At 34.0% G+C, this 26,519-nt stretch overlaps 1 protein-coding gene across 2 annotated transcripts; it reads right to left on the bottom strand.

Annotated features, from left to right (window-relative positions):
- Positions 1 to 2,005: 2,005 nt before the first annotated feature.
- LOC145291264 (large ribosomal subunit protein uL1-like) lies at positions 2,006 to 26,261 on the bottom strand. Of its 2 annotated transcripts, none has more exons than XM_080136874.1 (4): positions 26,123 to 26,261; positions 7,579 to 7,731; positions 5,293 to 5,614; positions 2,006 to 2,220 (listed from the first exon to the last, which is right to left on the bottom strand). In XM_080136874.1, exons 1-4 carry the CDS (start codon positions 26,125 to 26,127, stop codon positions 2,050 to 2,052), a joined length of 651 nt encoding a protein of 216 aa, XP_079993000.1. In that variant the 5' UTR covers positions 26,128 to 26,261; the 3' UTR covers positions 2,006 to 2,049. The 2 variants fall into 2 exon arrangements, with proteins under 2 accessions (XP_079993000.1, XP_079993001.1); XM_080136875.1 differs by having other exon boundaries at positions 7,262 to 7,731; positions 26,123 to 26,174.
- Positions 26,262 to 26,519: the final 258 nt, after the last annotated feature.

Below are 26,519 nucleotides of genomic sequence, written 5' to 3'. Positions count from 1 at the left end.
CATTTCTCTATCTATATAAGAGCCAGGTACGTCCAAGGATGGAGTATTGTTGCCACATCTGGGCAGGAGCTGCTAAAAAGGACTTGCGCTGTCTTGATAGAGTTTAAAATAGATTTCGTAGCCTCGTAGATGTCCTTTTCTCTCCCCTGTAAACTATCTCACAGAAGAGATGCTGTGAGTTTGCTTTATCGTTATTTTCATGGAAAGTGCTTGACTGAACTTTAATCTATGGTCTCTCCTCGCCAAATTTTCACAAAGAAAGACTTAGGTAGCTGAATACACTATTAATAATTTCCTCCACTCTTTATCTGTGCCTAAACCTAAATGTAGATTCTATGAACAAAGCTCCTTTCTTAGAACTGCACGCCTGTGCAATTATCTTTGGTTTTCCTGCTTTCCAGCTGACTACAATATGGTTTTCTTCAAGTCCAACGTACACAAGTTCTTGATGAGCCATTAAGTTAACAAATTTACCGAATTTCAATTACTAACAATTACTATATTGTCCAATTGACTACTGTGTACACTTTACCCTTATCCTCGAGCGGTCTCTGGGACTTGATAAGCAGTTATGCCTATGTACAAAAAAAAAAAAAAAGGTCAACTTTAAAAGGAGAAACTGTGCCCTTATTACATCCGTTTCTTTTTCTTTTATAGTAAATGACCATTACAACAAATTAAAAAAAAAAACCCTCACAAAAAAAAGCAGTAATCGATAATGAATGTTATCTTTTAAAAAGCTAGAAACTAAAAAATTGGGTCTTTTTTCATAAAGGAATTAGACCCGATATATAGTAAAACTAAAATTTATTCAGTATTAGAGAGAAAAAAAAAAAAAAGAAAAAAGAAAAAGAGCCGGGCGGGGGTCTTTCTAAAGGTCATTGGCCACAAAATTTTTTTTTATATCCTACCATGACAGGAAAGTCTTAGGAGCTCCATCCTACCTAGATGTGTCTAAGGACATATTTGACTTGTTCAGGTAAAGAACTGCGTAAGAAGCAATATTTTTTTTTGAGCAGTAGAATGATTACACTATTTTTCCAGTGATTTTGGACACAGATCTGATATAGGTCTTCCATTTCAGGTCAGCCCCAGAAGTTTCTCCAAGTAAGGTGCTTTTTAGATGAGAGCCACTCATTACAACTGGAGATATGAGCATTGGTGATGAAAGAAGTTTGGTTTTAGATACACTCACAGTGAAGGCCACACATTTCTGGCAATCATAAATTCTTTTTACTGCCTTTCTTCCATTATATTAACATTTACTTCAGTGTTCCACACTATATATATATATATATATATATATATAATGCAACACTTAAAAGATTTACGTTGTTAATAGTATTGATCTACATTTGTAGGTAGGTAATTCCTTGGATATTTGATGAAAGCATTCTTGAATTTAACCCAACAATTCATCTCACAGTTCTAAGACCTGATGTTAGGGCAGAATTTGCAATAAGTATCAAGCCAAAGCATTTCCTTGCAATCAAAATCACATGCAAGAAATGTAGATTTAATTAGTAACGTTCGCAAAAGAAATCTACTGATTTAAGACTATTGCTGAATAGACTTGTTTGATAAGTAAAAAGTAAAATGAATGTAGCTGCGTTATGAATAGTTTTAACCATTTTCCTCGGCAGTTGTAATGGCCAATCCATTTTAAGGAAAAAAAAAAAAAAAAAAAATGTTTTTTTAAGACGATTAACAGTTTGAACCAAGATCGAAGTGTAGTATCTGTTCTTCAGATGTTACACTTCCATTTCTTGTTCTGTCAGTGGAGAAGAAATCCTCCACGACTAAGACAATTTAAAAAATTTTTTTTCCCTTTTATCCACATCAAAAAACGACCTTGGTGTTTAACTCTGCTGTCGTGGGGCGTTGTAAGCTGTCAATAGGAACAGTAGTTACTTGCAAGTACACTAAATTAAGATTCAAGTGTGTAATGAAAAGATGATTAGTATGGATCAATAATAGGAGGAAAAAAAAAAAAAAAAGAAAACAATTGAAAGAACCAATAGTATTTTATTATTCCACAGCACAGACGTTTTAATAGATTCGCTGGGATGGACCCATAGTTGACTTGATGTACAGTGCTCGGACATTCTGCCAATTTTTCTTTAGAAGTGATACCAAGAAATTGATGGCAAGACTGATGTTTGAGTAGAGGTTATCAGGTGACATTTTTACATGACCAACACAAACAGCCAAACACAAAACCTATAAAAAAAAAAAAAAAGTACTCATCAGATCTTTTTTCATATATAAAGAAAAGTTTCTTCAGCATTTTCCAAATAATGTACATAAAAACTGATAGGCTTTTAAGATTTCCCTACATTTAACATTCATGCTAGTCTTACAGGAGGAAATACTATTTTGGGATGTGCATTTCAAAATGACATTGCGATTGACATTCATGCAACTTGATTACAACGAGAAATTATGGACAACTACATACAAGGGAATTACTAGCAAAAAAATATTTGCTTAAAATATTTTCATACTCATTAATAATCTTTACATTTATTATGCTTTTACAACTAATTAATAAAATAGTTTTTCCTCTAATAAATTTTTAATTGATTAAAATTTATTCAGAAACAATATCTTATAAGCTAAAAATCATATAAAAAAATAGTTGCAATAACTGAAACTTTTGCTTTACATCATATCAACCATGTTGATTATCTGTATTTAATTCGATAAATTACGGGTATTTAAATTACTTTGAGTTGCTTATATTATCTCTAGTTAGGTATGCGTGTGTGGTATGTTTCTATGTATAGATTCATCCCTAAACTAATGAACTATAAATTCTAGGCAACAGCAAATGTAAGCACACTTTTTTTGTAAATTTTTCCCTCTTCTTCCTTAAAATAAGCAAGACATGCAAATATTTACATTTTTAAGTTTATTTTTCATTATTTATATCTGTTTTAAACTGGAAGAAAGAATTTTTTTTACTTTTATTTTTTAGAGTGTTGAGGGTAAGTTACTTAAATTTACTAATTAAAGAAATAAAGATTTATCTCACTGAACCACCAATATTGGCAAAATTCTCAGATAAAGCCCAATATAAAAATAAAAACAAGATTGGGGGCTGTAACATCAGTTTCATACAACATAAACAGTCCAACATAGGCAACCAATTTTAGGTTCCCTGCGTTTGATTCAACGTGTGGAATAGAGAAAATTACTTTAGACCAAATTTAGAGTTATGTAAAATAATTTTACCTCTACCCGTGCATATGTCAAAAATCTTTATGTTCAATATTAACTCCTAAACTAATGAATTATGGGAATTAAGTAATGCAGGCATATTTTTTGGCAGAGTTTATGATTTAATGAAAGTTCTATAAGTAGTACAGACCTTAAACGATTTGAAAAATGTTTGATAAGTGAAATATCAATCTTTTTAAGTCAAAATTAAAAGGAAGGAGACAGGAAGTCATTCTTTGATTAAAAAAAAAAAAAAAAAAAAAAAAAAAATGAAATTCTATCATGAACCATTTAAAGCCTTCATGGCAAAATTAACATTTTCAGAGAAAATTGATATAAAACGGAAAAGGAAAGCAAGCGAGAACATAGAAAGGAAAACAAGTAGCAAAAGGAAATAAAGATAAAGCAAGAGGGAAGAAAATCTTGACAGGAAAATAACGATAGAACAGAGACAGGTTTGAACGTCTTTTCTGCGGGAGAGAGATTGCAGGGAAGAGAAAGGGGCATCATCTATTAGGTTTCGAATCAAGTTAGGAATTACATGGGCACATTGCTAATTTTTTGTTGTTGTAAACTAGTATTTAAAAAAAATTAGTGAAATATCAATCTTCATAAGTAAAAATTTAAAAGGAAGGAAACAGGAAGTAATTCTTTGATTAAAAAAATGGAATTCTATCTTACTCATGACGAACTATTTGATTTCTTCATGGAAAAATTAAAATTTTCAGAAAAAAATTGACATAAGAGGGAAAAGGAAGACAAGAAAACAGGAGAAAAGGAAAATAATAAAACAAGGGAAGAAAGAAAATCTAGACAAATGGTGGCAGGCATAAAAATGAGGCAAGACTAGTGATTTCTCTTATTTAAAAAAAAAAGATCCGGGGGATCTTATCTCTAGTGCATTCACAGCAGTAGCAGTGTCAGAAATTTCGTGAAAATAGTGAATAATTCCACCCCATCTTTCCAAGCTTATAACTCCTCGAAAAATGTAATTCAAGCCCTAATTTTTTTTTTCAATTAAAGGAGCAAGGACCAAGGTTTTATTTAAAAAAAAAAAAAAAAAAAAAAAAAAAAAAAAACGTTTTTTTTTTAAAAAAAAAAAGGTTTTAAACTTCGGACTTTACAGGTAAATTTCTAAAAAAGGGATTTTTTTTTTTTTGTTTTAAATTTGAATATATTATTTATTGACCTTTTCTCTTCAATTTGTGATATATAAAACTCCCCGACATAAATTAATTATTTACTTTTTAATAGACATTTCAAAATGAGAGGCGTGAATTATTCGACCCCCTGTCTTTCCAAGCTTATAACTCCTCGAAAAATGTAATTCAAGCCCTAATTTTTTTTTCAATTAAAGGAGCAAGGACCAAGGTTTCATTAAAAAAAAAAAAAGACAAAAAAAAAAAACAATGTGTTCTTATAAAATAAGGTTTTAAACTTCGGACTTTACAGGTAAATTTCTAAAAAAGGGATTTTTTTTTTTTTGTTTTAAATTTGAATATATTATTTATTGACCTTTTCTCTTCAATTTGTGATATATAAAATTCTCTGACATAAATTAATTATTTACTTTTTAAGAGAAAGTTGAAAATGGGTGACACTTGGGGGGGGGGTGAATTTAAAAAAAAAAACGTTTGTCTAAAATATTATATTCGGTTTATTGGAAAGAACATAAAATTTCACATTGACCCTGAAAATATCGTAAAAATAGAATCAATAGAAAAATTTTGATAGATTTTTAAAGTTTAAAAATTGAAAAATATTGAGTTCGGAAAATTCATTACTGTTTTAAAAAAAAAAAAAAAAAAATATTTCTATTACTTTTAAAACAACTGTAATAGTTTATTTTGGAAGTATAATCCATAAAGAAAATAAATAACCCACTTTTAACAGAGAAATTACGAGATTTTTATATTGTATTCGCAGTTTCGTGTTAGGGGTGTCAAAAATTCCTACAGAAATTCTGATACTGCTATCACAGCAGTGCATCAAATAAAAAGCCATTACAAATTTAACCTAACATTTTTCTTGATGGGTTCAAGCAGCAAAATTACAAGTTCTAACAATTCTCACCTTTTTCATTTGGAATTTGATGGTGGCTTTGGTTTCCTCCACTTTGCCCGTCATAGACTCCGCATGGGAGATGGGCGTAGGAAACTTGCCGGCCTTATTTAGACCTGGACCAAGAATTCTGGGAATCTGTTTAATGAGAGAATCAGATGCAAGGAAAGCATCATATTTCTTGGCAAGTTTCTTGACCAATTTCTTGTTTTTGTTCAACTTCTTCAGAGCATCAGCATCCATACACGGGACCTGGTTCAGTTTGGCTTCATCCATGTGCTGTTGGTCACCTAAGATACAAACCCTTAATTTGGGCCGAGGGATGTACTTCAGCCTACAAGGAAAGAGAAACAGATACTTAGCAAAGAGAAAGGATATAAATAATCGCAACATAAATTTCACGCCTCATTTCAAGTGCTCAGGCTGCCATGAACATGACGGGTAACGTGTGATTAACAAGTCCCATTTTTCTAGTTGGAAATGAAAAAGAAAAAATCCAAAGTTGTTGAAAAGACTAAATTTAACAAAAGATAAAATAGTTTAAACTTTTCTAATCAAACCTGATGAAGTCAATTTATCAGTTACAATGTAGTCTTTAAAAAGTAGAATTTTAACATACTCAAAGTTTGTCAATTGCATTCATTCTTTTGAATCCTTTCATAATATTGTTCATCATCCAACTGAGAATCTCATTTATCCTCAAGTGGCTGTAAAATTTTGCTTGAGAGAGGATTCGGTATATATATATATATATATATATAATTTTTTAAAAATTAACTGAGTAAAAATAAGTCATTTAGTTATGTTATCAAACTGGTTAATAATTTTCCCCACGTAACAAAAAGGTCTTAGATAAATGTTAGATAAGTTTTTAATTGCCTGGGGCTATAAAAACAAAACAGAAGATTAAAAATGTATGTCGCATCTTTATATCAAAGCTCTTATCTCATTTCCCCACATTTCTTTCCCATCTGCTTAGATTATTTTCAATAGAGAGAAATTGGCTAAGTCATCAATCCTTTGTACAAAATTGATTACAATGAGAAAATGACTGCCCTGAAACATGGCGGAGTAGAACCGTAAAACCTTCTTTTTTTTTTTTTGTTTTGTTTGTTTTAAATGTTAAACATTATCTAGAGCAAAACAAATCCACATAATACCAACTTTGTGAGTGTTTGTTTTGTAGTTTTCGACATTTAGCTGAACACACATACACACAACTGCCCTTTATATAACAGATTTGTGCCGATTGTCATGGTATTCATGGAAAGCATAAGTTGCAACATTCATACGCTTTTGTTAACAAACACAATCAAATTACTTGGAGTCTCATGATATTTGCAAGGTATGAATAAACAATTCTTACAAATCAAAGTTTTTTTGTTTATTTAGAATTCAACAGTAACTGACTGCATTGCAAACCTTTTGCCAAAATCCACTTGTCAAAACTAAAAAGTATATAAAATAGAGAAACCACTTGAGAATGAAGACTAATAAATTGACAGTTGAATAAGGATTGAAAACAATGTCACATTTTTCCTCCTAAGAAAGATCACTAATGTAAGACTAAAGAACAAAATGGTGGATGGTCGGGATGAAGCTGATTAATTCTTTGTGCTCCCCCACCCCACCTCCACCGAAGAAGCAGATGCTCTATATTGAATATTAAATAATTCCTATGCCACACACGTATAAAATAACTTTTCAGTAATAAATTATAAACCATAATAACTTGGGGGTTTATTTTCCAATCATTTCATAAATACTAAAATTTAATCGTTAAAAAGGGCATTAGCATTAATACCTGTGACATCTACCGACATTAAAATAAGGTAATTATGATACACTATCGAAATTGTAACAATTGGGTAGGCACTACAACCCTGCCTTACCCTGTAAAAAATTTAAAAGAAAACATATTCAAAGGCAGCAACACAAATATCCTGTTTCCAGGGAGATTTTAAAAGAGCACTCTACTTACCAAAACTGTTGGCTGAGGTTCTGACACGGCGCCATTAAAGAAAAGCTAATGGGACCTCCCCAATTAATTTAAGACCCTGGGTGAAGGTCCGTCAGATAAAAGAAAGTCATTTCACCTGACTACCTAATAACAGTAGGGCAGCAGGAAGAGCTCCTAAGACAATAAAGACATTATGGCAAACTGTAATCCAACAGTGATTTATCTACAGAAATAATCATATACAAGTTTTATTATATGATATAGCTGTCATTATGGGCGGCCCTCCTGCCGACCTGTCTGCCACAGGTAAAAAAGAGAAAAGAAATGGATGTCCGTACTTGACTGTGCCAGAAAACCTCTTGTCCTTTTGGGGATCATAATTCTTCAAAGCAATCTGAAGTTCCACAGATTCAACAAATCTCCTTTTCTTCTTTCGGGAAGAAGAAAGAATGGCAGCAATGGCTTCCTGAAGGGTGTCTTTGGTGATTTTACTGCAAAAAATAAAATGTCCAAAATTAATATATATATATAAATATATCAATATAAGGTTTACAAAGTGGAAAGAATTTCATAAAATCTAAAATAAATATAATTCCACATGCACTTAATGATGAGAAACCCCATAAAAATGAACCTAGAAAATAGTACATTCAAAGTTGGAAAATTATTTCATGTTGAAAAGTTAGTAATAAAAATTCCCCCTAACCCCAAGTCCAGGTGGCAATCTATCAAAGTTACACAACAAAATCAGTTACATCTCCCATCTGATCAGACAAAGTAACAAAATAATTAATTTTTAATCTTATATTCTTTTTCAGAGACAATATGATTTTTCTCCCACACACATTAAAAAATGTGTCTAACTGCTCGCATATTTTTTTAATTTTTTTTTTTTTTTACTTTTCAAAATAGAATTAACAATTGTCGAGTTAAACACAAGTTTCTGCTTTAGGACAAAAATAAATATTGCCTCAGTCATTGACCAGACAGGAAAGACTGACAAAGCAATGCACACTAACATTAATTCTATTTTCGAAAGTAAAATAATATTGTAAAATCAGTAAATATTTAAACGTAAAACTAATCACAGTATTCAAAACAGACGATTTTTCTAAAATTTTAAATTCATTAGTCATGTGAGAAATCTTTGATTGGTGGTGACCATAAAGTGTTAGTTGTTTATACTTCAGTGAAAATCTTTGATTGGTGGTGACCATAAAGTGTTAGTTGTTATACTTCAGTGAAAATCTTTGATTGGTGGTGACCATAAAGTGTTAGTTGTTATACTTCAGTGAAAATCTTTGATTGGTGGTGACCATAAAGTGTTAGTTGTTATACTTCAGTGAAAATCTTTGATTGGTGGTGACCATAAAGTGTTAGTTGTTATACTTCAGTGAAAATCTTTGATTGGTGGTGACCATAAAGTGTTAGTTGTTATACTTCAGTGAAAATCTTTGATTGGTGGTGACCATAAAGTGTTAGTTGTTATACTTCAGTGAAAATCTTTGATTGGTGGTGACCATAAAGTGTTAGTTGTTATACTTCAGTGAAAATCTTTGATTGGTGGTGACCATAAAGTGTTAGTTGTTATACTTCAGTGAAAATCTTTGATTGGTGGTGACCATAAAGTGTTAGTTGTTATACTTCAGTGAAAATCTTTGATTGGTGGTGACCATAAAGTGTTAGTTGTTATACTTCAGTGAAAATCTTTGATTGGTGGTGACCATAAAGTGTTAGTTGTTATACTTCAGTGAAAATCTTTGATTGGTGGTGACCATAAAGTGTTAGTTGTTATACTTCAGTGAAAATCTTTGATTGGTGGTGACCATAAAGTGTTAGTTGTTATACTTCAGTGAAAATCTTTGATTGGTGGTGACCATAAAGTGTTAGTTGTTATACTTCAGTGAAAATCTTTGATTGGTGGTGACCATAAAGTGTTAGTTGTTATACTTCAGTGAAAATCTTTGATTGGTGGTGACCATAAAGTGTTAGTTGTTATACTTCAGTGAAAATCTTTGATTGGTGGTGACCATAAAGTGTTAGTTGTTATACTTCAGTGAAAATCTTTGATTGGTGGTGACCATAAAGTGTTAGTTGTTATACTTCAGTGAAAATCTTTGATTGGTGGTGACCATAAAGTGTTAGTTGTTATACTTCAGTGAAAATCTTTGATTGGTGGTGACCATAAAGTGTTAGTTGTTATACTTCAGTGAAAATCTTTGATTGGTGGTGACCATAAAGTGTTAGTTGTTTATACTTCAGTGAAAATCTTTGATTGGTGGTGACCATAAAGTGTTAGTTGTTATACTTCAGTGAAAATCTTTGATTGGTGGTGACCATAAAGTGTTAGTTGTTATACTTCAGTGAAAATCTTTGATTGGTGGTGACCATAAAGTGTTAGTTGTTATACTTCAGTGAAAATCGGAATGGATAATGCAAGTACTGACAGTTCCTGGACACTAATTCCTTAAAAGTACCAATAACTTTTCTACTCATCTATATTATACATGCATTTGTTAGAGTCACTTAGCCAACCCAACATGTTTTTTGAGATGTATGATGACCTTGCCGGGACAACCCTCAGACTTTTATAAACTGAAAATTCATCAACATGACCCTGCCTTAAAAAAAAAGACTCCTTGAAGAGTGTGCTGGCTTTGTTAAGTAAATGTGACCGCAAACAAAATAAATTTTAGTAAATCCATATTACAATTTTAGGGTATGTTTAACACTTAAACAGAACAAAGTGGTCAAAAAACAAAAACATAAAAAACTAAATGTTACTAAAGGCAAGTTAAGGGGATAAGTTATTGGTCTTTTAATTTATTTTAAAATGTTTTATGAAGTTCGAAATGAAAGTAGTGCTGATTGTTTAAAAAAAATGTGTATGTAGAAAAGTGAAATTGTCGGTTTGCTGTCAATTTTCAGTCTACAGACTCAAGATTTGACCTAAGAGTAGTTGAGATTTGGAAAAAATCTTTTAATCGATTTTCAGCCAGAAATTTGGCTGTCAAGGGGTCAAAGTTCAACGATTAAACCTTTGAAAATCTACCAAACTCTGGTCTAAAAACTTGAAATTTTAGATGTAGGTTACTTGGACATGGATCAATCTTTTTAATTTGATTTGAGCCCAAAACAATAAATGTTAAGGGGTCAAAGTTAAAAAAAAAATTATCTTTGTGGTCTTTACCAAATTACTCAGACAATTTTTAGTCTAAACCTTTGAAATCTTACATAGAGCAAGTTATGAACAATACATAGGGCCTGAGCAAAGCCGGGCTGAACTGTTAGTAAAATATAAAGATGGTTGCATAAAGTTGACACCTTTGGAGCTCTGAGAATCACTCAAAACATGATACTGCGAGAAATCCAAATAAATATCATTGACATTTGGTGGATTTTGTCAGTAATTGGTTTTTTATCTTGAGTATCTGATAGATTCTTGGAGATCCAAAGGCAAAGAGCACCATAGCGTCATGTTTGTTTTCATTTTAACTTAAGCGCTTAGCACACCTTGTGTTTCACACTTAAAACACACAAAACTTATCCACGTAGGAAAAAGAGTAATTGATCTTGTCTTTGATAACAACATTTATAGATTTGTTTGTTCACTTTTTTCATACCTCAAACCCAAATTTTTTACATTGTATTTCTAGGTATGGGTAAAATGGGCTGAAGAAAGCTAGTTTCTAAAGAGGTCCATCATAAATATTTTGGAGTATTAAGCAGAGAGCCCTCCCCCCCCAAAAAATTAAAATATAACAACTGTTACCAAAAGCAAGATAAATTACTCTTCTACCTACTTGGAAAAGTTGTGCTTTTTAACATATTTTAACGCAAAGCTTTATTCAGCACATTGTACCCAGAATTCCAAATATGGTAATAAATTTAATATCTTGACTGAAATTGATCGTTTGACAGTGGTTGAGAGCTTGTTAGAAGCAGAATGGAATTTTCTTGGTGATAGAAAAATAAAAATTCAAAATCTTTTATTTAATTTTTGTGGGGCCCAAATTACCTATACTATAAGTATTGCATAATAAGAATGGTTTCATTATTTTGTTGAAATGACAAACTGTTTTGTTGAAGTAATGCAAGTCCTGACATCATCCTTTTATCAATTATAGGAAAATGGAACTAAGCAAGATGCACTTCAGCTCTATTGCCAGCAACAACTGCGAAAATGGAAAAAGCTGATGTTGCTGTTCTAAAGTTGATTGAAGACTGCTTTCCTTGTGGTAATCAATCGAAGAGCAATCCAGCACAATTTTTTCAGGTCAATTGAAGACAAACCTGAAAATAAAACAACTGAACGGGAATCATCTTACTTCACTGCACCATCATCATTACCCACACGAGCTCATAACGAAAAACCAAAGAGGGGAAGACCCAGTGTTAATTTTAGCGACCAATTATGCAAGAAGAACGAATGATTTCTGCTGGGGAGGAGGGTGAGTGATTGAAGCAATGAATAGGTTTTCCCCAGAAAAGAGCAATGACTGAATGAGTGTCATTGTACTTGGCATACTCCGGACAATCCTACAGCATTGACAAGTGCAAGGTGTTGTTTTATCCAGCTCCTCAAATCATCTGTCAACATCACTTCTCTACTCAATCAAACACTTCTGGTGAAACTGAACAGCAGCGATGGTGACATGAATGAATCCTACCATTTGGTTGGGAAATTTGGTGTTGGTGGGTCTAGGTTGCATAAAATTTGGCAACAACTAACTGACATGGAGTTAGCAGAAAAGTGAAACTCGTAATCTTGATCCTGAGAAATGCCACAACCTTTTGTTGCCATCTTACGTACCACTTGAGTTGCATCATAACAATGCTGTACTATGGACTAATCCAGTACCTAATACCTGCTAACCAAAACTGCTGAAGAATGCAAGATTCTTGTGGTCGACCTAGAACCAACATTCGAAGCTATTATCCGAAACAACTATGAGGTAACTGTGTTGACAACAAACCAGTGGACATTGTCAACAAAACAGAATGTTTGATGGTGGTTGGTAAAACGGTCTCACTTCTCAATGAGATAGTGAAGCTTTTTGTCACCTATGTCAATCTGCCAATGACCTTGCTGCAATTGAGAATGGCTTTGAGATTTCAAAAGACTATGCTTCTACCCAGAAAGCATTGACTCATAACGAATGAGATAGTCTACACCAGTAAGGAAAGACAAGGGTAGTGTCATGACAACATGGTGAAAGCAGACTTGCATTGTTTCTGTTCTTCACTTTAAATCACGTTCATTGGACTTTGCTCAGATATCGGTTGTTCTGTAGACAGAAGAACTGGAGGGAGGATGGAATAACTTTATTATGCGGATCCTCAACAATAGGAAAAAGAATGCATCGATGCAATAAAAAAAAAAAAAAAAAAAAAAAAGCACCATTATGTTAATGGATTCATCATGTGTAAGTGGAGGAAAAACAAACAATGGTTCGTTTTGAAACAAGATTTTTTTTAGTTCTCAAAATCGCTTTCATGTTAAAAATTTTGAAACCAACCATTTTCATCCAGTCTGTCACCCTGTCACAAAACAAATGTGTGCAGGTGGAAACATTAAAAACCTTGGTCATCGAGATAACACTTCATCTCAGAACTGCCTTCGTCGATGAGAATGGTAAACTATGGATTATGATAATCCCAAGCTATCATCAAATGTGTGCCCATAGTTGCGAGATATTTAAGTGGAATGACAATTACTCTATAGGAAAATGGAGTGAGAGTCCAGTAGAATCTTGGAACAAGCACTTTGTCCTTTCAAAAGTGGTCCATCTACACAATCTCGGCAAACATCAAGGATAATATTCAGGATATACTTTGATGAATGTAATAATGTTGCACCCTGAAATCGCTTCACGACGTCCCTAACCTCACTGTAATATTTGGTGAAACTGGACACACAGCAAGGTCAAGTAGACATACCAAGTTGACTGCTTCAACTATGAAACTTCATTTGTTTGTTCGTTCATTGAACATTTTCAGCAAAATTTTACTTAGATACTAGAAAATTTCCAGTTTCCTTGAAAAACACAAAATTTTCAAGAAAATACTTAACACCTTTTGATTCGTCTCTTTTTAATGATGTGTATAAAAATCAATTATGAGAACGTTTCCAAAAAATATAATTTTTCGGATAAATTTAGGAAAAATTGACGGGAATTATGTTCTGAATGACTATCTCCTGACTAACAATCAAAATTTTTCAAAATTGAATGCAATCAAATGCTTTTCCTTTCTACATATTCAGAAACAGGATTAAAAATACTTTCAGATAAATGAAATAATTTTTCCATCTTGTGTCTGATTAAAATGATGAACCACTTCCAGAAAAAATTACACTTAAATACCAGAAAAAACCGACAGGTTTACAAAAAAAAAAAAAAAAAAGACAGACTAAGTTGCTCTCAAATTTCAACCGTTTAATATTTTAACCTCTGGTTTTTTGCATTGTATTCCGTAGACGTAGTTTTGGAAAATGTAAGAAAATAATTTTTTATTGAACATTCCAAAATTAATAAATTCTCACTCTGGGCACAATGTGTTCAGTCCAAAAAAAAAGTAGTGTACAGTTGGTTCGATAAAATGGCCTAACTGAACATGCTGTCTTCAAAGAATCAATGTTCCAAAAGTCAAAAAATAAAAATATGATAGAAATCACCTAAATAAGTTTCATAGTGACCAAAAAAAAAAAAAAAAAAAAAAAAAAAAAAAAAAAAAAAAAAAAGCCCGGTAAATAGAAAAGTAACTTTTATAGTATATTTGATTTTCTTTTACCTCCATGTTTTTATCTGTTGGCTTCTCTGCTAAAAATACCCACAATGTTTATTATAGTTAGGATTATTTCATTAACAGACTTGAAGGGCTTTTTTGTAATGCTCCTCAAATATTTTTTTTAATTATTTTTAACATCTACAATGCTTTACTTTCATTTAAAAATAAAAAATTCATGCGTCTTTTCTTCTTAAAACTTTAGCAAAATTACTTTTTGTTTACACAAAATTTTCACTAACATAAAAAAAATATGGGGGAATTATATTATGTGATTGTTAATTAAATACTGAAAATTTAATTAAAACTGGTTGATTTTCTGAATATAGGTGAATTTTTAAGTGAAAGGGGAGCCAAAATGTTCATACATTTTGTAGATTGGCCATTCATTTTGAATGTACATATACATTTCTACTTATCTGTTTCTTTCATATTTTCTCAGAAACTACTCAACCAATCTGGCTGAAATTTTACATGGACCTTTGTGTAATAAGATGTGTGAACTAAGTGTCATGGATGCAAAATTAATCATTAGTTACCAAAATTACAGTAACCCTTCACTATTTTGTGATTCCATTATCAAGGAATCACTACTTCACGGGTTTCCCAATATATTAATATTGTGCATTTCTACCATAAATCCATAAAAACCGTGATAATTGAATTTTAAAAATTAAATATAATTAAAATATCAAAAATTATGTATTATCTATATATTAATAGGATAGCATGTTACATATTTTGTGTGTCACGCTTACATTAGAGTGACTGTTGTTTAATTATGGACTTTAGTTTCAGTTATAGCTGACGGCACTCCAATAATCGATTTTTTTTATAAATAATTTTATCAAAAATTCTTCGTAAATTTTGGCACAAATTTTTTTTATTTTTGAAACCACAACTTTATAATATAAAAAACATGATAGAGCATTAACTCTTGATATACAAAATCTGCAAGAATTAAAATATCATATTTAAACGTTCTTTACGATCAAATTACATTGGGCATCCCTGCTAGCTTAGCTTTTGCAGTTTTAACACACCACGGTAAAAAATGATCCTGGTGTCTAACTGTCCTGTGAGGAGGCATTGTAAATAGGTGCAATAATATCAGAGCGTCTCCATTTATGTTGACCATCAAAATACTACATATGAATGAACCCCCTGTGGAATTTCCACAGGTCTCACTAGTAAATATTTATATTATAGGAAGAATAAAACAGTAAAAAAAAATTATTTATGTATAACATACTTAAAAAAAAAAAAAAAAAAAAAAAAAAATTACTAGAACATAGTTGCCATAGGCTTGGTTTCTCGGTTTGCTAGCCGCATCAAGTGTAGTGTAGCACCTATGCGAGAGAGACTGATGTCACTTGTAAGGAGATCTGTGATTCATTTGTCAAGAACAAGATGGCCAATGAGAAAATCACAATCTGTAAATAGTTACGTGATTGGTGCTCCAGGGAGAGTGGATGCGATCACTAGAGATTCCTCCCAGCCTTACTTCCTCCATTTTGCTTTGGTAATTCAGCATCGCATGTTTCACTTTATCTGTACTGTGTGATTTCATCGGCATTTTTGTGAACTTTATTCAAGTGTACATCCCTTGTAATGTGTTGGAGACGACCCTCCATGGGATTAATGGACTATCTCATGACGTCACTTCCGGTATCGAGTACCGGTGCCAGCAGTCCGAGATGGGCATGCAATCAAGCAGTTCAGGCGCACACGCCCCACCGTTGAGGAATGGTATTGTTCAACTCGCTTTTGTCTGTAATATATATGTGAATACATGTTCGTTTTGTTTATTACCATTTAACCCCATAACAACTGGTGATGACGGATTCGACTTTCACACAGGTTAACTTCACAAAAATTCTACTTGACTCCAAAAGAACTTCGGATTTACAAGCTAAGTCTGCTGGCAATTTATGTTCTAAAAAAAAAAAACAAACACACACACACACAAGGCAACGTTATTGACGCAATTGTAAGTAATCTTTTTGTCTCTATATTTAAATCGAAACGCATTTTGTTAAGACCGTAAAAAGTAGTTGGGTTGATTACTGAAGGAAAAAAAAAAAAAAAAAAAAAAAAAAAGAGAAAAATGTTGACCCAATTTTCACCGGGGAGAACAATTTTATTGTAAACTGTGAACTGTTTATTCGTATGCAAATCTGAACATTTTTCAAACGAAGTGAAAAGTTTTTTTGCCTTTGTTTTGTGCTGCTAACTTTATGCAATATTTTAACAGGAGAGAAAGGTTCCCCCCCCCCTTTACTTGGACTAAAAGAAAGATACTTTTTTCATTGAGTGGAATGTTCTGAAATATTCTATTTTTAACTGTAGGTTCTAAAGTTAAAAAAAAAAAAGTTTTCCGCATGGGGAGAACCCCCTCCACCCATACACAAATAAAAAAGAAGCCATTTTGGTTAACTTCCAGACAATTCCACGATATTTCTATTCTTTTGCAACTATATTGTATCACAGTACAAAATTTTTTGGTTTCGCAAGTAAAATTTTTTTTCTGTCCACCCTCATATTGGGTTATCTCTAAGGTTTTTACCAAGAAGGGATATATTGCTCCTTCCTCCTGTGCACACTCAAAGAAAGGACATCTTGTTTTTTTTTTATTATTTTATCTCTCTTCTCCAGTCAAAAATGGAAATAAATTTTTTTTCGTGCATTTGGAAAAACCATTAAAAGATGGAGGTTAAAGCAGTATTAATACAGCTAATCAAGGCCCAGATGAACCAGCAGCATAAGGCTGAGGAAAATTTAAAAGAACGTGATACAGATCCAGTTATAATTTCAAGAAAGGCAAACAACCATTGGAGGAGAGAATGCTACTTCAGAGACAAAAAGAACTATTGTTAAAAATATTCGATAGAACGGAACACAGGGACAAGTTTTGCTTTTTCTCAAAGTACAATATGGAACGTTATAGAAACATTCAACTACCAACCGGAGTTGGATGGGATACTTGACGCTTTCTATCGGAGATATGAGGACCTATTCACCGTGGATTGTCAGGAGTGGAGAAACGCTAAGAAAGTTTGCTTACTTTTGAGGAAATTAGGGACCACAGAACATAGCAAGTTTGTGGATTATATTCTCCCCAGGAAGACAGGTGAATTGGAATTTTCTGAAGTGGTCAAATTTATCCGAACTGTTAAGTGCTTGAACCTGCAAAAATGCGACAACGGCGATTACCTGACCTTCGCGGCGATAGTAAATAAACACAGACTTATCGGTAGATGACGACTTCAAATGTTTAATTTTTGTGCAGGGTCTAGTCTCATCCAAAACACCGAGATTAGATAACGTGTTATCTCTAGACTTGAGAGTGAACAGGGCATGACCCTCCAGAAGTTGGCCGAGGATTATCAACAGGTAGTCTGCGTAAGGAACAACTCGAGACACGTTGAAGAGTCAGGCGCAACAGTCAGAAGGACGACCTCCAGATCGGAAAAATACTCACCCTGAAAAAGCAAAGCTGGAAGAAAAAACTCAGGCTACACCTAAGTACCATCCAGTCACAAGACCCGGATCACCTACAAGCCCGTGCTTTTATTGCGGTGGGAAACATTGGTCGAGTCAATGTTTTTACAAAGATATGTACTGCAACGAATGTGGCAGGAAGGGCTACAAAGCAACCCAGTTTAGGAAGAACAAGGTCAAGAACAGCGTCCGACAGACTAGATTCGACTGAGATTTGGATAAGAACCGACGCAAACATGTTTCAGTTAACATCGTAAATAAAACTGTGCATCTACAATTGAATTCCGGATCAGACCTGTCCATTATTAACGTGGAAAAGGCTAAGGAAACCAACCATGCAGAAGATGAATAAATCAGATCAAGCTGTGACAGGCGATATAGTGGAATTTGAGGGAGAGCTCACACTCCCGGTGACCTTAAATGGTCTTACTAAAGTGAAGTGTATGTACATAGGACACTCGAAAACCTGTTTGGTACTAATTGGATGGAGCGATTCGAATTGTGAGACCAACCTATGAATAAAGTCTGTCATAGGGTAGAAGACTCATCTACGGAAGCGCAACAACTGAAGGACGAGTTAAAAGTGGAATTTCCAGAAGTATTCTCACCAGGACTAAGAAAATGTACAAAGGCTATAGCAAGATTCAAACCAAAAGAAAACACTCTGCCCATTTTCAAGAAGAAACGAAAAGTCCCATTTGCAGCAACAGAGAAAATCGGCAAAGAATTGGATCGACTAGAAGAGGCCGGAATACTACCGAAAGTAAGCAGCTCCTACCGTATATGTGACCAAGAAAACAAATCAGATTCGTGTATGTGCAGATTTCTCCATGGATCTGAACCCAGCCCTCAAAGATTATCACTATCCACTCCCAATACCAGAGGAGATATTCAACAAATTAAATTGTGGTAAAGGATTTTCTAAGGTGGATTTGAGCGACACATATTTGCAGATCTTTGTCTAGGCGGAATGTTCAAAACTCCGCTGTATAAATACACACAGGGGACTACAAGTTTGAAAGGTTAGCTTTCGGAGTCAAGGTCACACCTGTGATTTTCCAGCAGGTCATGGACACCATGCTGGGTGGCCTCGATTTCGCTTGCACCTACTTGGATATTGTCATAGCCAGTAAATCCACAGATGAGCACCGAAAACACATACATGAAGTTTTTGAAAGAATTCAAAGTTTCGGTTTGAAACTAAAAGAAGCAAAGTGTGACTTCCGGATGAAGGAAATACGTTACTTAGGTCACATTATTGATGAAAATGTCGGCTCCCAATAATGTGCAAGCACTACAAAGCTTTCTGGACCTGGCTAATTTCTAGCAAGTCTTCAAGAATATGCATGATTTGTGCGCCCCACTAAATAAACTGCTGAAGAAAGAGAAAGCCTGAGAAGATCAAAACGATGTTAACTTTAGATCTCTTTTTGACACACTATGATCCAAGGCTAAGAATAATAGCAGTGTGTGATGCAAGCTCATTTGGTGTGGGAGCTTGCGTACTTCAGATAATGCCTGATGGTACCAGGAAACCGATCGCACATGCATCTAGAACGCTGTTAAAGGCCGAAAGACAGTATTCGTAAATTGAAAAAGATGCCTGGAGTATTATATTCGCTGTGACAAAGTTTCATAAGTATTTACCCGGCAGAAAATTTACATTGCAGATGGATCATAAGCCGTTACTCACGATTATACGGTTAATAGACTGTTGAGATGGGGTACATTATTACTAAATTATGATTTCACTCTGGAGTACTTTTCTTCAAAACAAATTTGCCATGCGATAGCCCATCTAGGCTGATACCATTGAAGATTCCATCATTGCTACTCTTCGGACGGACGGACAGAGAAATAAAAACGATAATAGGCAACACAATCAGAACTCCCAGTGTCTCTATCGGAGATTAAAAGGGAAGCAGACAAGGATGACTTCATCTGTGACATAAAAAACAAGATCGCCACAAAGGGTGATGTTCCAGAAGTATTTTTGCTTTGCAATAAGGTTTTACTATATGGCGAAAGAGTGGTGATTCCCAAATGTTCCTAAAAATGAATTCTACGGGATTTTCACACAGGACAGCCTGGGAAAAATCATATGAAGATTTTGATGAGGAGCTATGTCTACTGGCCTAAAATGGACAAGGACATCAATGAGAGGATAGACTTGTGCACAAGCTGTGCCTTTGCGGCCAAATCACCACCGATTACGTTTAAACCTTAGCCAAAGACTGACCAGCCATGGTCTAGGGTGATCATCGATTTTGCGGGTCCGCTCCCGGACTATTATTACTTAATCGTAGTCGATAGTTTCACCAAGTGGCCTGATGTATTGAGGTGTAGAAGACAGACAACTAGAACGACTATAAATTTCTTACATGAACTATTCGCACGTTTCGGTGTAGTTGATTGCATTGTAAGTGATAATGGAACCCAGTTTACGTCTGCTAAGTTCAAAAGTTTTTGTGATACGTTCCAAATTAATATCACCACTCCCCAATACCATCCTAGGTCGAATGGGCAATTGGAACGGTTCGTGGACACTCTTAAAAGAGCACTGAAGAAGGCTCAAGGGACCCCCAACAGATGAAGCACTTAAACAATTTCTACACATGTATAGAATTACACCCAACCCGACCACACCAACAGCAGTCTCACCTGCAGAAACGATGTTTGTGCAGAAAGTGATATACGTTTTTAACAAGCTTTTATCCAAACCATCAAGACCACTAGTGACCACTTATGTACCCAGTACACGTTTCATATCAGGTGAAAAAATATTTTTCAAAAGTTATAAAAACAACACATCATACTAAGAGAGTCGGTGACATGGTATATACCATCCAAGGACCAAAATATACCCACAAACGTCACCAGAACCAACTAAGATGTCGATCAATTGAAACCAGCGGCAGTGCACCATTGGAAGTGGAGCCGAGAGACATTGTCTTCAAAACTTTTGATCTTGAACTTCCGCAATCAACACCTGAACTATGGCGGTCATTCCGTAAGAGAAAGGTTATCGAGCCATTGATGGTAAACCCTAAAAGGAAGAGGTACTGACAGCTTTTACAAACAAAAGGCTGGGGGGGGACTCTCTTTTGCCTGTAATTTATGTGAATACATGGTTATTTCCTAAAAATCCTGTGTTCCTTTCGTTTATTACCATTTAACCCCATAACATAATGGTTCCTAAACGTCCTGCTATCTCCAAGGCTGACAGCAAGCCTAAAAAGCAACCTAAGATGATGTCTATCCCTGAGAAAATTAAACTTCTCAATATGCTTAAGGAAAGAAGAATGCATGCAGCTGTCGATCTGAATTTCGGGATGAACGAATCTACAAAAAGGAGGTTAAGATTAGGAGAACCTTCAATAAAATACAAAAGAGTTGTAACTCAAGGAACAAGACAATTGTGAAGACGGAAACGGCATTATGGATATGGATAAGCGACTGTAAAAAGAAAAATATTCCGTTGGATACGAACATGATCCAGATAAAGGCACAGAAACTTTACGAAGTGCATGCTGCAAAGGAACCACAAGAAGGTGATGAAGAAATGGAAAACGAGGTCATCTCGTCAGCATCAGACAAAGCCAAACTATTTGCAAAGAACTTGGCAGCTCTCTCAGTACAAATCAATAAGTCTCCTGTGTGTCATGAGTAACTTGCTGCAATAAAGAAGTAGTCAACCATCTCAACAGAAACAACCTTCTTAGTGACATGCAATATGGTTTCTGTTCTGCTAGATCTACAGCAGATGTGCTAACGGTTATATCTCAGGATAATTGAATCTCTCAACAAAGGCTTCCTTTCTAGGGCAATTGCAGTCGTCATATTAAAAGCCTTTCATAAGGTATGGCATAAAGGCCTACTTCACAAGATTTCCAGCTACGGTATAACTGGAAATGTTTTCTCAATTAAATCATTTCTCTCTGATAGGCTCATAAGAGTAGTGGTTGATGGGCAGAAATCAGAAGCCCACAGTATTAATGCTGGAGTCCCCCAAAGGTCCATCCTGAGCCCAACTCTCTTCCTGATTTACATCAATGATCTCCCAAAACACATACTTAAATCATTCGTTGACATCTATGCTGATGACACGACCATCTATGGCAACACATCAAAGGCCATAAATGACAAAGTTCTCTCTGATTCTGATCTTGAGTGCGTGGTACAGGGGGGGGGGGGGGGGCTTGTTACTTTTAATGCATCTAAAACCAAACTCCTATCTTTACATCATCAACGCTCTGATGCCCATCTGGCATCAATTGAAATGAATGGCTCTCATCTTGGGGAGGCTCCATGTTTTAACAAGCTTCTGAGATTGACCTTTACTCCTGATTTGAAATGGAACATGTACATAAAATCTGTGGCCAAGGTCGCTGGAAAAATGGTAGGATCCTTCTACCACTCCAGGAGATATCTCACTGCTGATTCAATTCTCTATCTATATAAAAGCCAAGTACATCCAAGGATGGTGTACTACTGCCATATCTGGACAGGAGCTGCTAAAAAAATAGCCTACCCAGCCTTGACAGAGTACAAAATAGACTTCATAGCCTAGTGGGGGATGCTCTTTTCTCTTTCCTGCAACCTCTCTCCCACAGAAGAGATGTTGCGAGCCTGTCATTTTATCGTTATTTTCATGGGAAGTGCTCGTCTGAGCTCCAATCTCTGGTCCCCCCTCGCCAATCTTTCACGAAAAACCCTAGTCTAGCTGAAACTACTGCCAGTAATTTTTCCCACTCTTTATCTGTGCCTATATCAGAACGTAGATTCCATAAACAAAACTTTTCTTAAAAGTGCACGCCTGTGGAACTCGCTTCCATTTGCCTGTTTCCCACCTGATTATAATTTGGATGTCTTTAAGTTCAACATAAACAAGTTCTTGATGAACCGTCCCCTTGAGTAAGACACTCTTTATCTCCATTACTAGCGATTACTACGATATTGTCCTATTGATTACTGTACACGCAATAACACTTATCCCTGAGTGGCCTCCTGGCCTTTATAAGTGGTGACTTTCCTGTAAAAAAAAAAAAAAAAAAAAAAAAAAAAAAAACGAGAAAGACCCTAACAATCTGCAACCAGGCTCATCCAGCCAATCAACAAAAAAACAAAAAAAAAAAAACAAAAAAAAAAACAAAAAAAAAAAACAGTTTGTTGCTAGCAAAGGGTGGACTCAAAGGCGTAGCATTAGCAATGCACGGTGAGGCAGCCTGGCAGCTCCTGCAGATGAGAAACACGTACCTAATATGTCCCAAGATATAATAACGGAAGGGAAATATCTTGGTATTATTATACAAACACCGTGACAGCGTTAGGGTTAATTCGCTGTCACGGTGTTTGTAACGCTGTCACGGTGTTTGTATAATAATACCAAAAAAAGTCCATTAAGTTCAAATAAAGCCTGTTTAAATAAAACATATATAAAAAAAAGTTTATTCTATACGGTTTTGATCATCCGTAGATAAAACGTCACTTCCGGCAAATGGCTTTGTAAACAACGGGTGACGAAAGTTAACCATAACCTATTTTTTCCAATACATAGGTAAACACTGTTTTTCGAACTGAATAAACGTGTTACATTGAATAAAAAGACTAAAAAGTATCCAGTTAGGTAGAAAAGTAACTTATCTTGTCTTTGATAACATTTATTTGTTATATATTTGTTTTTTTTGACAACTTTTTCGAATCTATGTGTACACAAACCGAAGTTGTATTTTAACGTATTTTAAAGCGATTATTTAATTCGAAGTGCTGAGTTGGTAAGTTAGCCCATAATAGCGAACATCAGGCCTGGAATTCTCGAAATCGTTTAAATTATGAAAACAATACTGATAGAAAATTCCCAAAATAACAAGAAAAATGGCTACCAGTTGACACCTAAGTATTCGAAGTAGGGGAAGAGGAAACGTTTGGCAAATGTGTACTTTAGTGGCGTAAATTAGTTTTTATAACTGTTTGTCTATTATTAAGACAACTTGAAGCACTAACCTGCGACTCTCAGGAAGAGTGACAGCAGAAATCTTTTGTGTGGGTGATGACTCTTGTTACGTTTTTAACTTATTTGATTGGCTAACTGGATTATAAGAATGATGGAGTGAACTGAATTTTGGTTGTGATTTCAGTTTGGGATTGGAGTTGAAGGAAATTTAATCGTTACCCTTATTCAAGACCGAAAAGGTTCTACAATTTTTACCTAGTCACAGGTCGCAACAAACGATTGTTGCAAAATCCTTGTTCCTATTTACAATGCCTCCCCACGGGACAGAGTTAGACACCAGGGTCGTTTTTTATAATGTGGAGAAAAGGAACAAAAATAAAAATTGTCTCAGTCGTGAAGGATTTCTCCTCCACTGACAGAGAACAAGAAATTGAAGTGGAGCATCTTAAGAACAGATACTACACTTTGATCTTGTCCCGAAGATCCTTGTTACCGCTACCTTTCAGTGGAGAAAGTTTCCACAATATCAAATCATTTACGCCGCTAAACTACAAATTTGTCAAACATTTATTTTTGCCTTTCTTGGGGACCAATAGGTCAGATTGTCATTTTTTTTTTTTTTTTTTTTTAATTTTACTGCAGGATGTTCACGTGTTTTCATGTGGGGGGGGGGGGGGTAAAGGGATACTATAAACATTTACCAAACATTTTAAGTAAATGTTTGTTACACACGTGTCGATTTTAGAATTTACAGAATTCTAAAATCAAGTAGGTTTTTTTTTAAGTAAAAGTATTAGCGATTTTAATACTAAATATGTATCCATTATAAAACGGCTTTTGATATCGATAGTTCGATTTTAGTTTTTTCCCCTCCCATCAATTGAACATGGCCGATCTCCAATTCAGCTCCATGAAATTTGATTTTTATTATTAGTTGAAATAATAAAAACTTGATCAATTACATAATTTTTCGAATATATTTTCGTTCCGTGACAAGTACATAAAGATGGCACTTTTTTTTTTTTTTTTTTTTTACATTAGGTCCACCTCCACAATTTTCTTAAAAATTGTGACTTTACAAGGTTTCCGACTATGCTAAATATGAAAATCATATATTACTGTAGATTACATAGATTCGAAAAAGTTGTCAAAAAAACAAATATATAACAAATAAATGTTATCAAAGGCAAGATAAGTTACTTTTCTACCTAACTGGATATATTTTTCGTGTTTTTATTCAATGTAACATGGTTATTCAGCTCAAAAAGCATAGTGTTTACCGATGTGATGTATTGGAAAATTCAAAATGGCGCCCGACACTCTCTTTAACGCGGTAAGTTCAGGAAAAGATGTTATAAATAATAAACTATACAAAATACTGTTAGAAATTCGCTCATTATATGTTACCGTGACATAAGTTGACATATATTCGGTGTTTTTTTAATAGTATTTTGTCTAGTTTATTATTTATAACACCTTTTCCCAAACTTACCATGTTAAAGAGAGTGTCGGGCGCCATTTTGAATTTTCCAATACATCGGTAAACACTGAATGTTTTTCGGGCTGAATAAACATGTTAAATTGAATAAAAAAAAACCCAAAAAATGTATCCAGTTAGGTAGAAAAGTAACTTATCTTGCCTTTGATAATATTTATTTGTTATATATTTGTTTTTTGACAACTTTTTCGCATCTATGTGTACAGTAATACAAACCCGATTTTGCAAAGACAAGTAGTTATCGAGATTTAAGACCTTTATTATACATTGTAATTCTCTGGCGGCCATGTTTTAATGCGCGTGCGATCAACTTTATTGATGTAAAAATTTACCATAAGGATTTTCGGTACTTGTACATCCATGTTATTGCAAAAAAGTTTTAAAGTAGTATTTAAGTTGAATTCAATTTGTACATTTTTAATAATTTTTTAATTGTTAGGTGGAAGTACAGAATAATTACAAAAACACCTTTCATCTCCATGGTTGGGAGTTTAATTCTAAATAAGCACCCAGATTTCATTTTTGTAATAAATCATGGAATAGTATTCATAATGCCGAAACGAAGAAAAAAATATTTTCTTCATTTCGGTGAACTTGATTTCGGCATTATGAAGTTTCAATCCTAAATTACGTTCGGATTGATAGTTTAAATTCTTAAATATGATTTTTGATAGGCGAATTTTACGATCGCCATAATTACATTATTTTCAATCGAATTTAAGAAAAAAAAATCTTTATGCTTTCCTAAAAGAAAAAAAAAACTGACCTGTATATTGACACGTGACATATAATATGAGACAAAGATTTGAAGTACACGTAATCATATGATGATTTGATCAGCTTAAAAAAAATTAAAGATTAACACGAACACGGTACAATACAAAAACATAACCATAATAATTCTTAAGTATTACACGGGGAGGATTGTTTTAAATGAACGATTCATTTTCAGCCAAGATGGCGTTACCGCATGTGCAAATAAAAAATGTCTATCTTATTGCAAAAAAGATACTTTAAAAGCTAAAGATCAACAACAAAAAATTGTGTAGATACTTGCGTACCTAAATATATATAAATACAAAAACAGAATTAATTATAAAAATCAAGATTAATGAGATTTGAAGAGGAGCAGATGACTTCTTACCTCATCCTGTAGGGATATTAAACCGGAAAGGGTTGTAGTGAGAGACGGCTGCGCAGTCGACAATATGCTCATTTCCGCTTTCTTCGCCGGAAACGACCGAGAGGTTTTCGGGAGTTTCCGACTTTCAGTGTTATTCATTTTCGTCTAAACTATTTTTTTTTCGTAAAAAGTATTCTATAAAAAAAGGATTGTTATGGAAAAAAGTATAAAACTAAAAAAAATTTAGTTTAGGGAGGAAGAGTAATTATTACCTTTTTCCGTGTGCTAGTTCAGAATTCCCCCGAGGTGCTTATTCAGATTGGAAATATGGCGATAAACAAAAATGAAGAAAAACTTTTTTTGTTTTTAAATGGCCCTTCCAAAATAATGTTTTCAGTATTTGAAAATGTTATTCTCT

The sequence above is a fragment of the Euprymna scolopes genome, chromosome 12 (genome assembly GCF_053919585.1).
Source record: "Euprymna scolopes isolate OS-2025 chromosome 12, ASM5391958v1, whole genome shotgun sequence".
Classification (NCBI taxonomy): domain Eukaryota; kingdom Metazoa; phylum Mollusca; class Cephalopoda; order Sepiida; family Sepiolidae; genus Euprymna; species Euprymna scolopes.
This window is presented reverse-complemented; position numbering and strand designations above follow the sequence as displayed.

Bases quoted from the DNA above. Each gene is read 5' to 3' on its own strand.
- LOC145291264 (XM_080136874.1), bottom strand. The intron at 5,615-7,578 runs GTACGGACATCC...CTTTCCTTGTAG, and splicing joins AGGTTTTCTGGCACAGTCAA to GCTGAAGTACATCCCTCGGC. The intron at 2,221-5,292 runs GTGAGAATTGTT...TTTTTTTTATAG, and splicing joins TCAAATTCCAAATGAAAAAG to GTTTTGTGTTTGGCTGTTTG.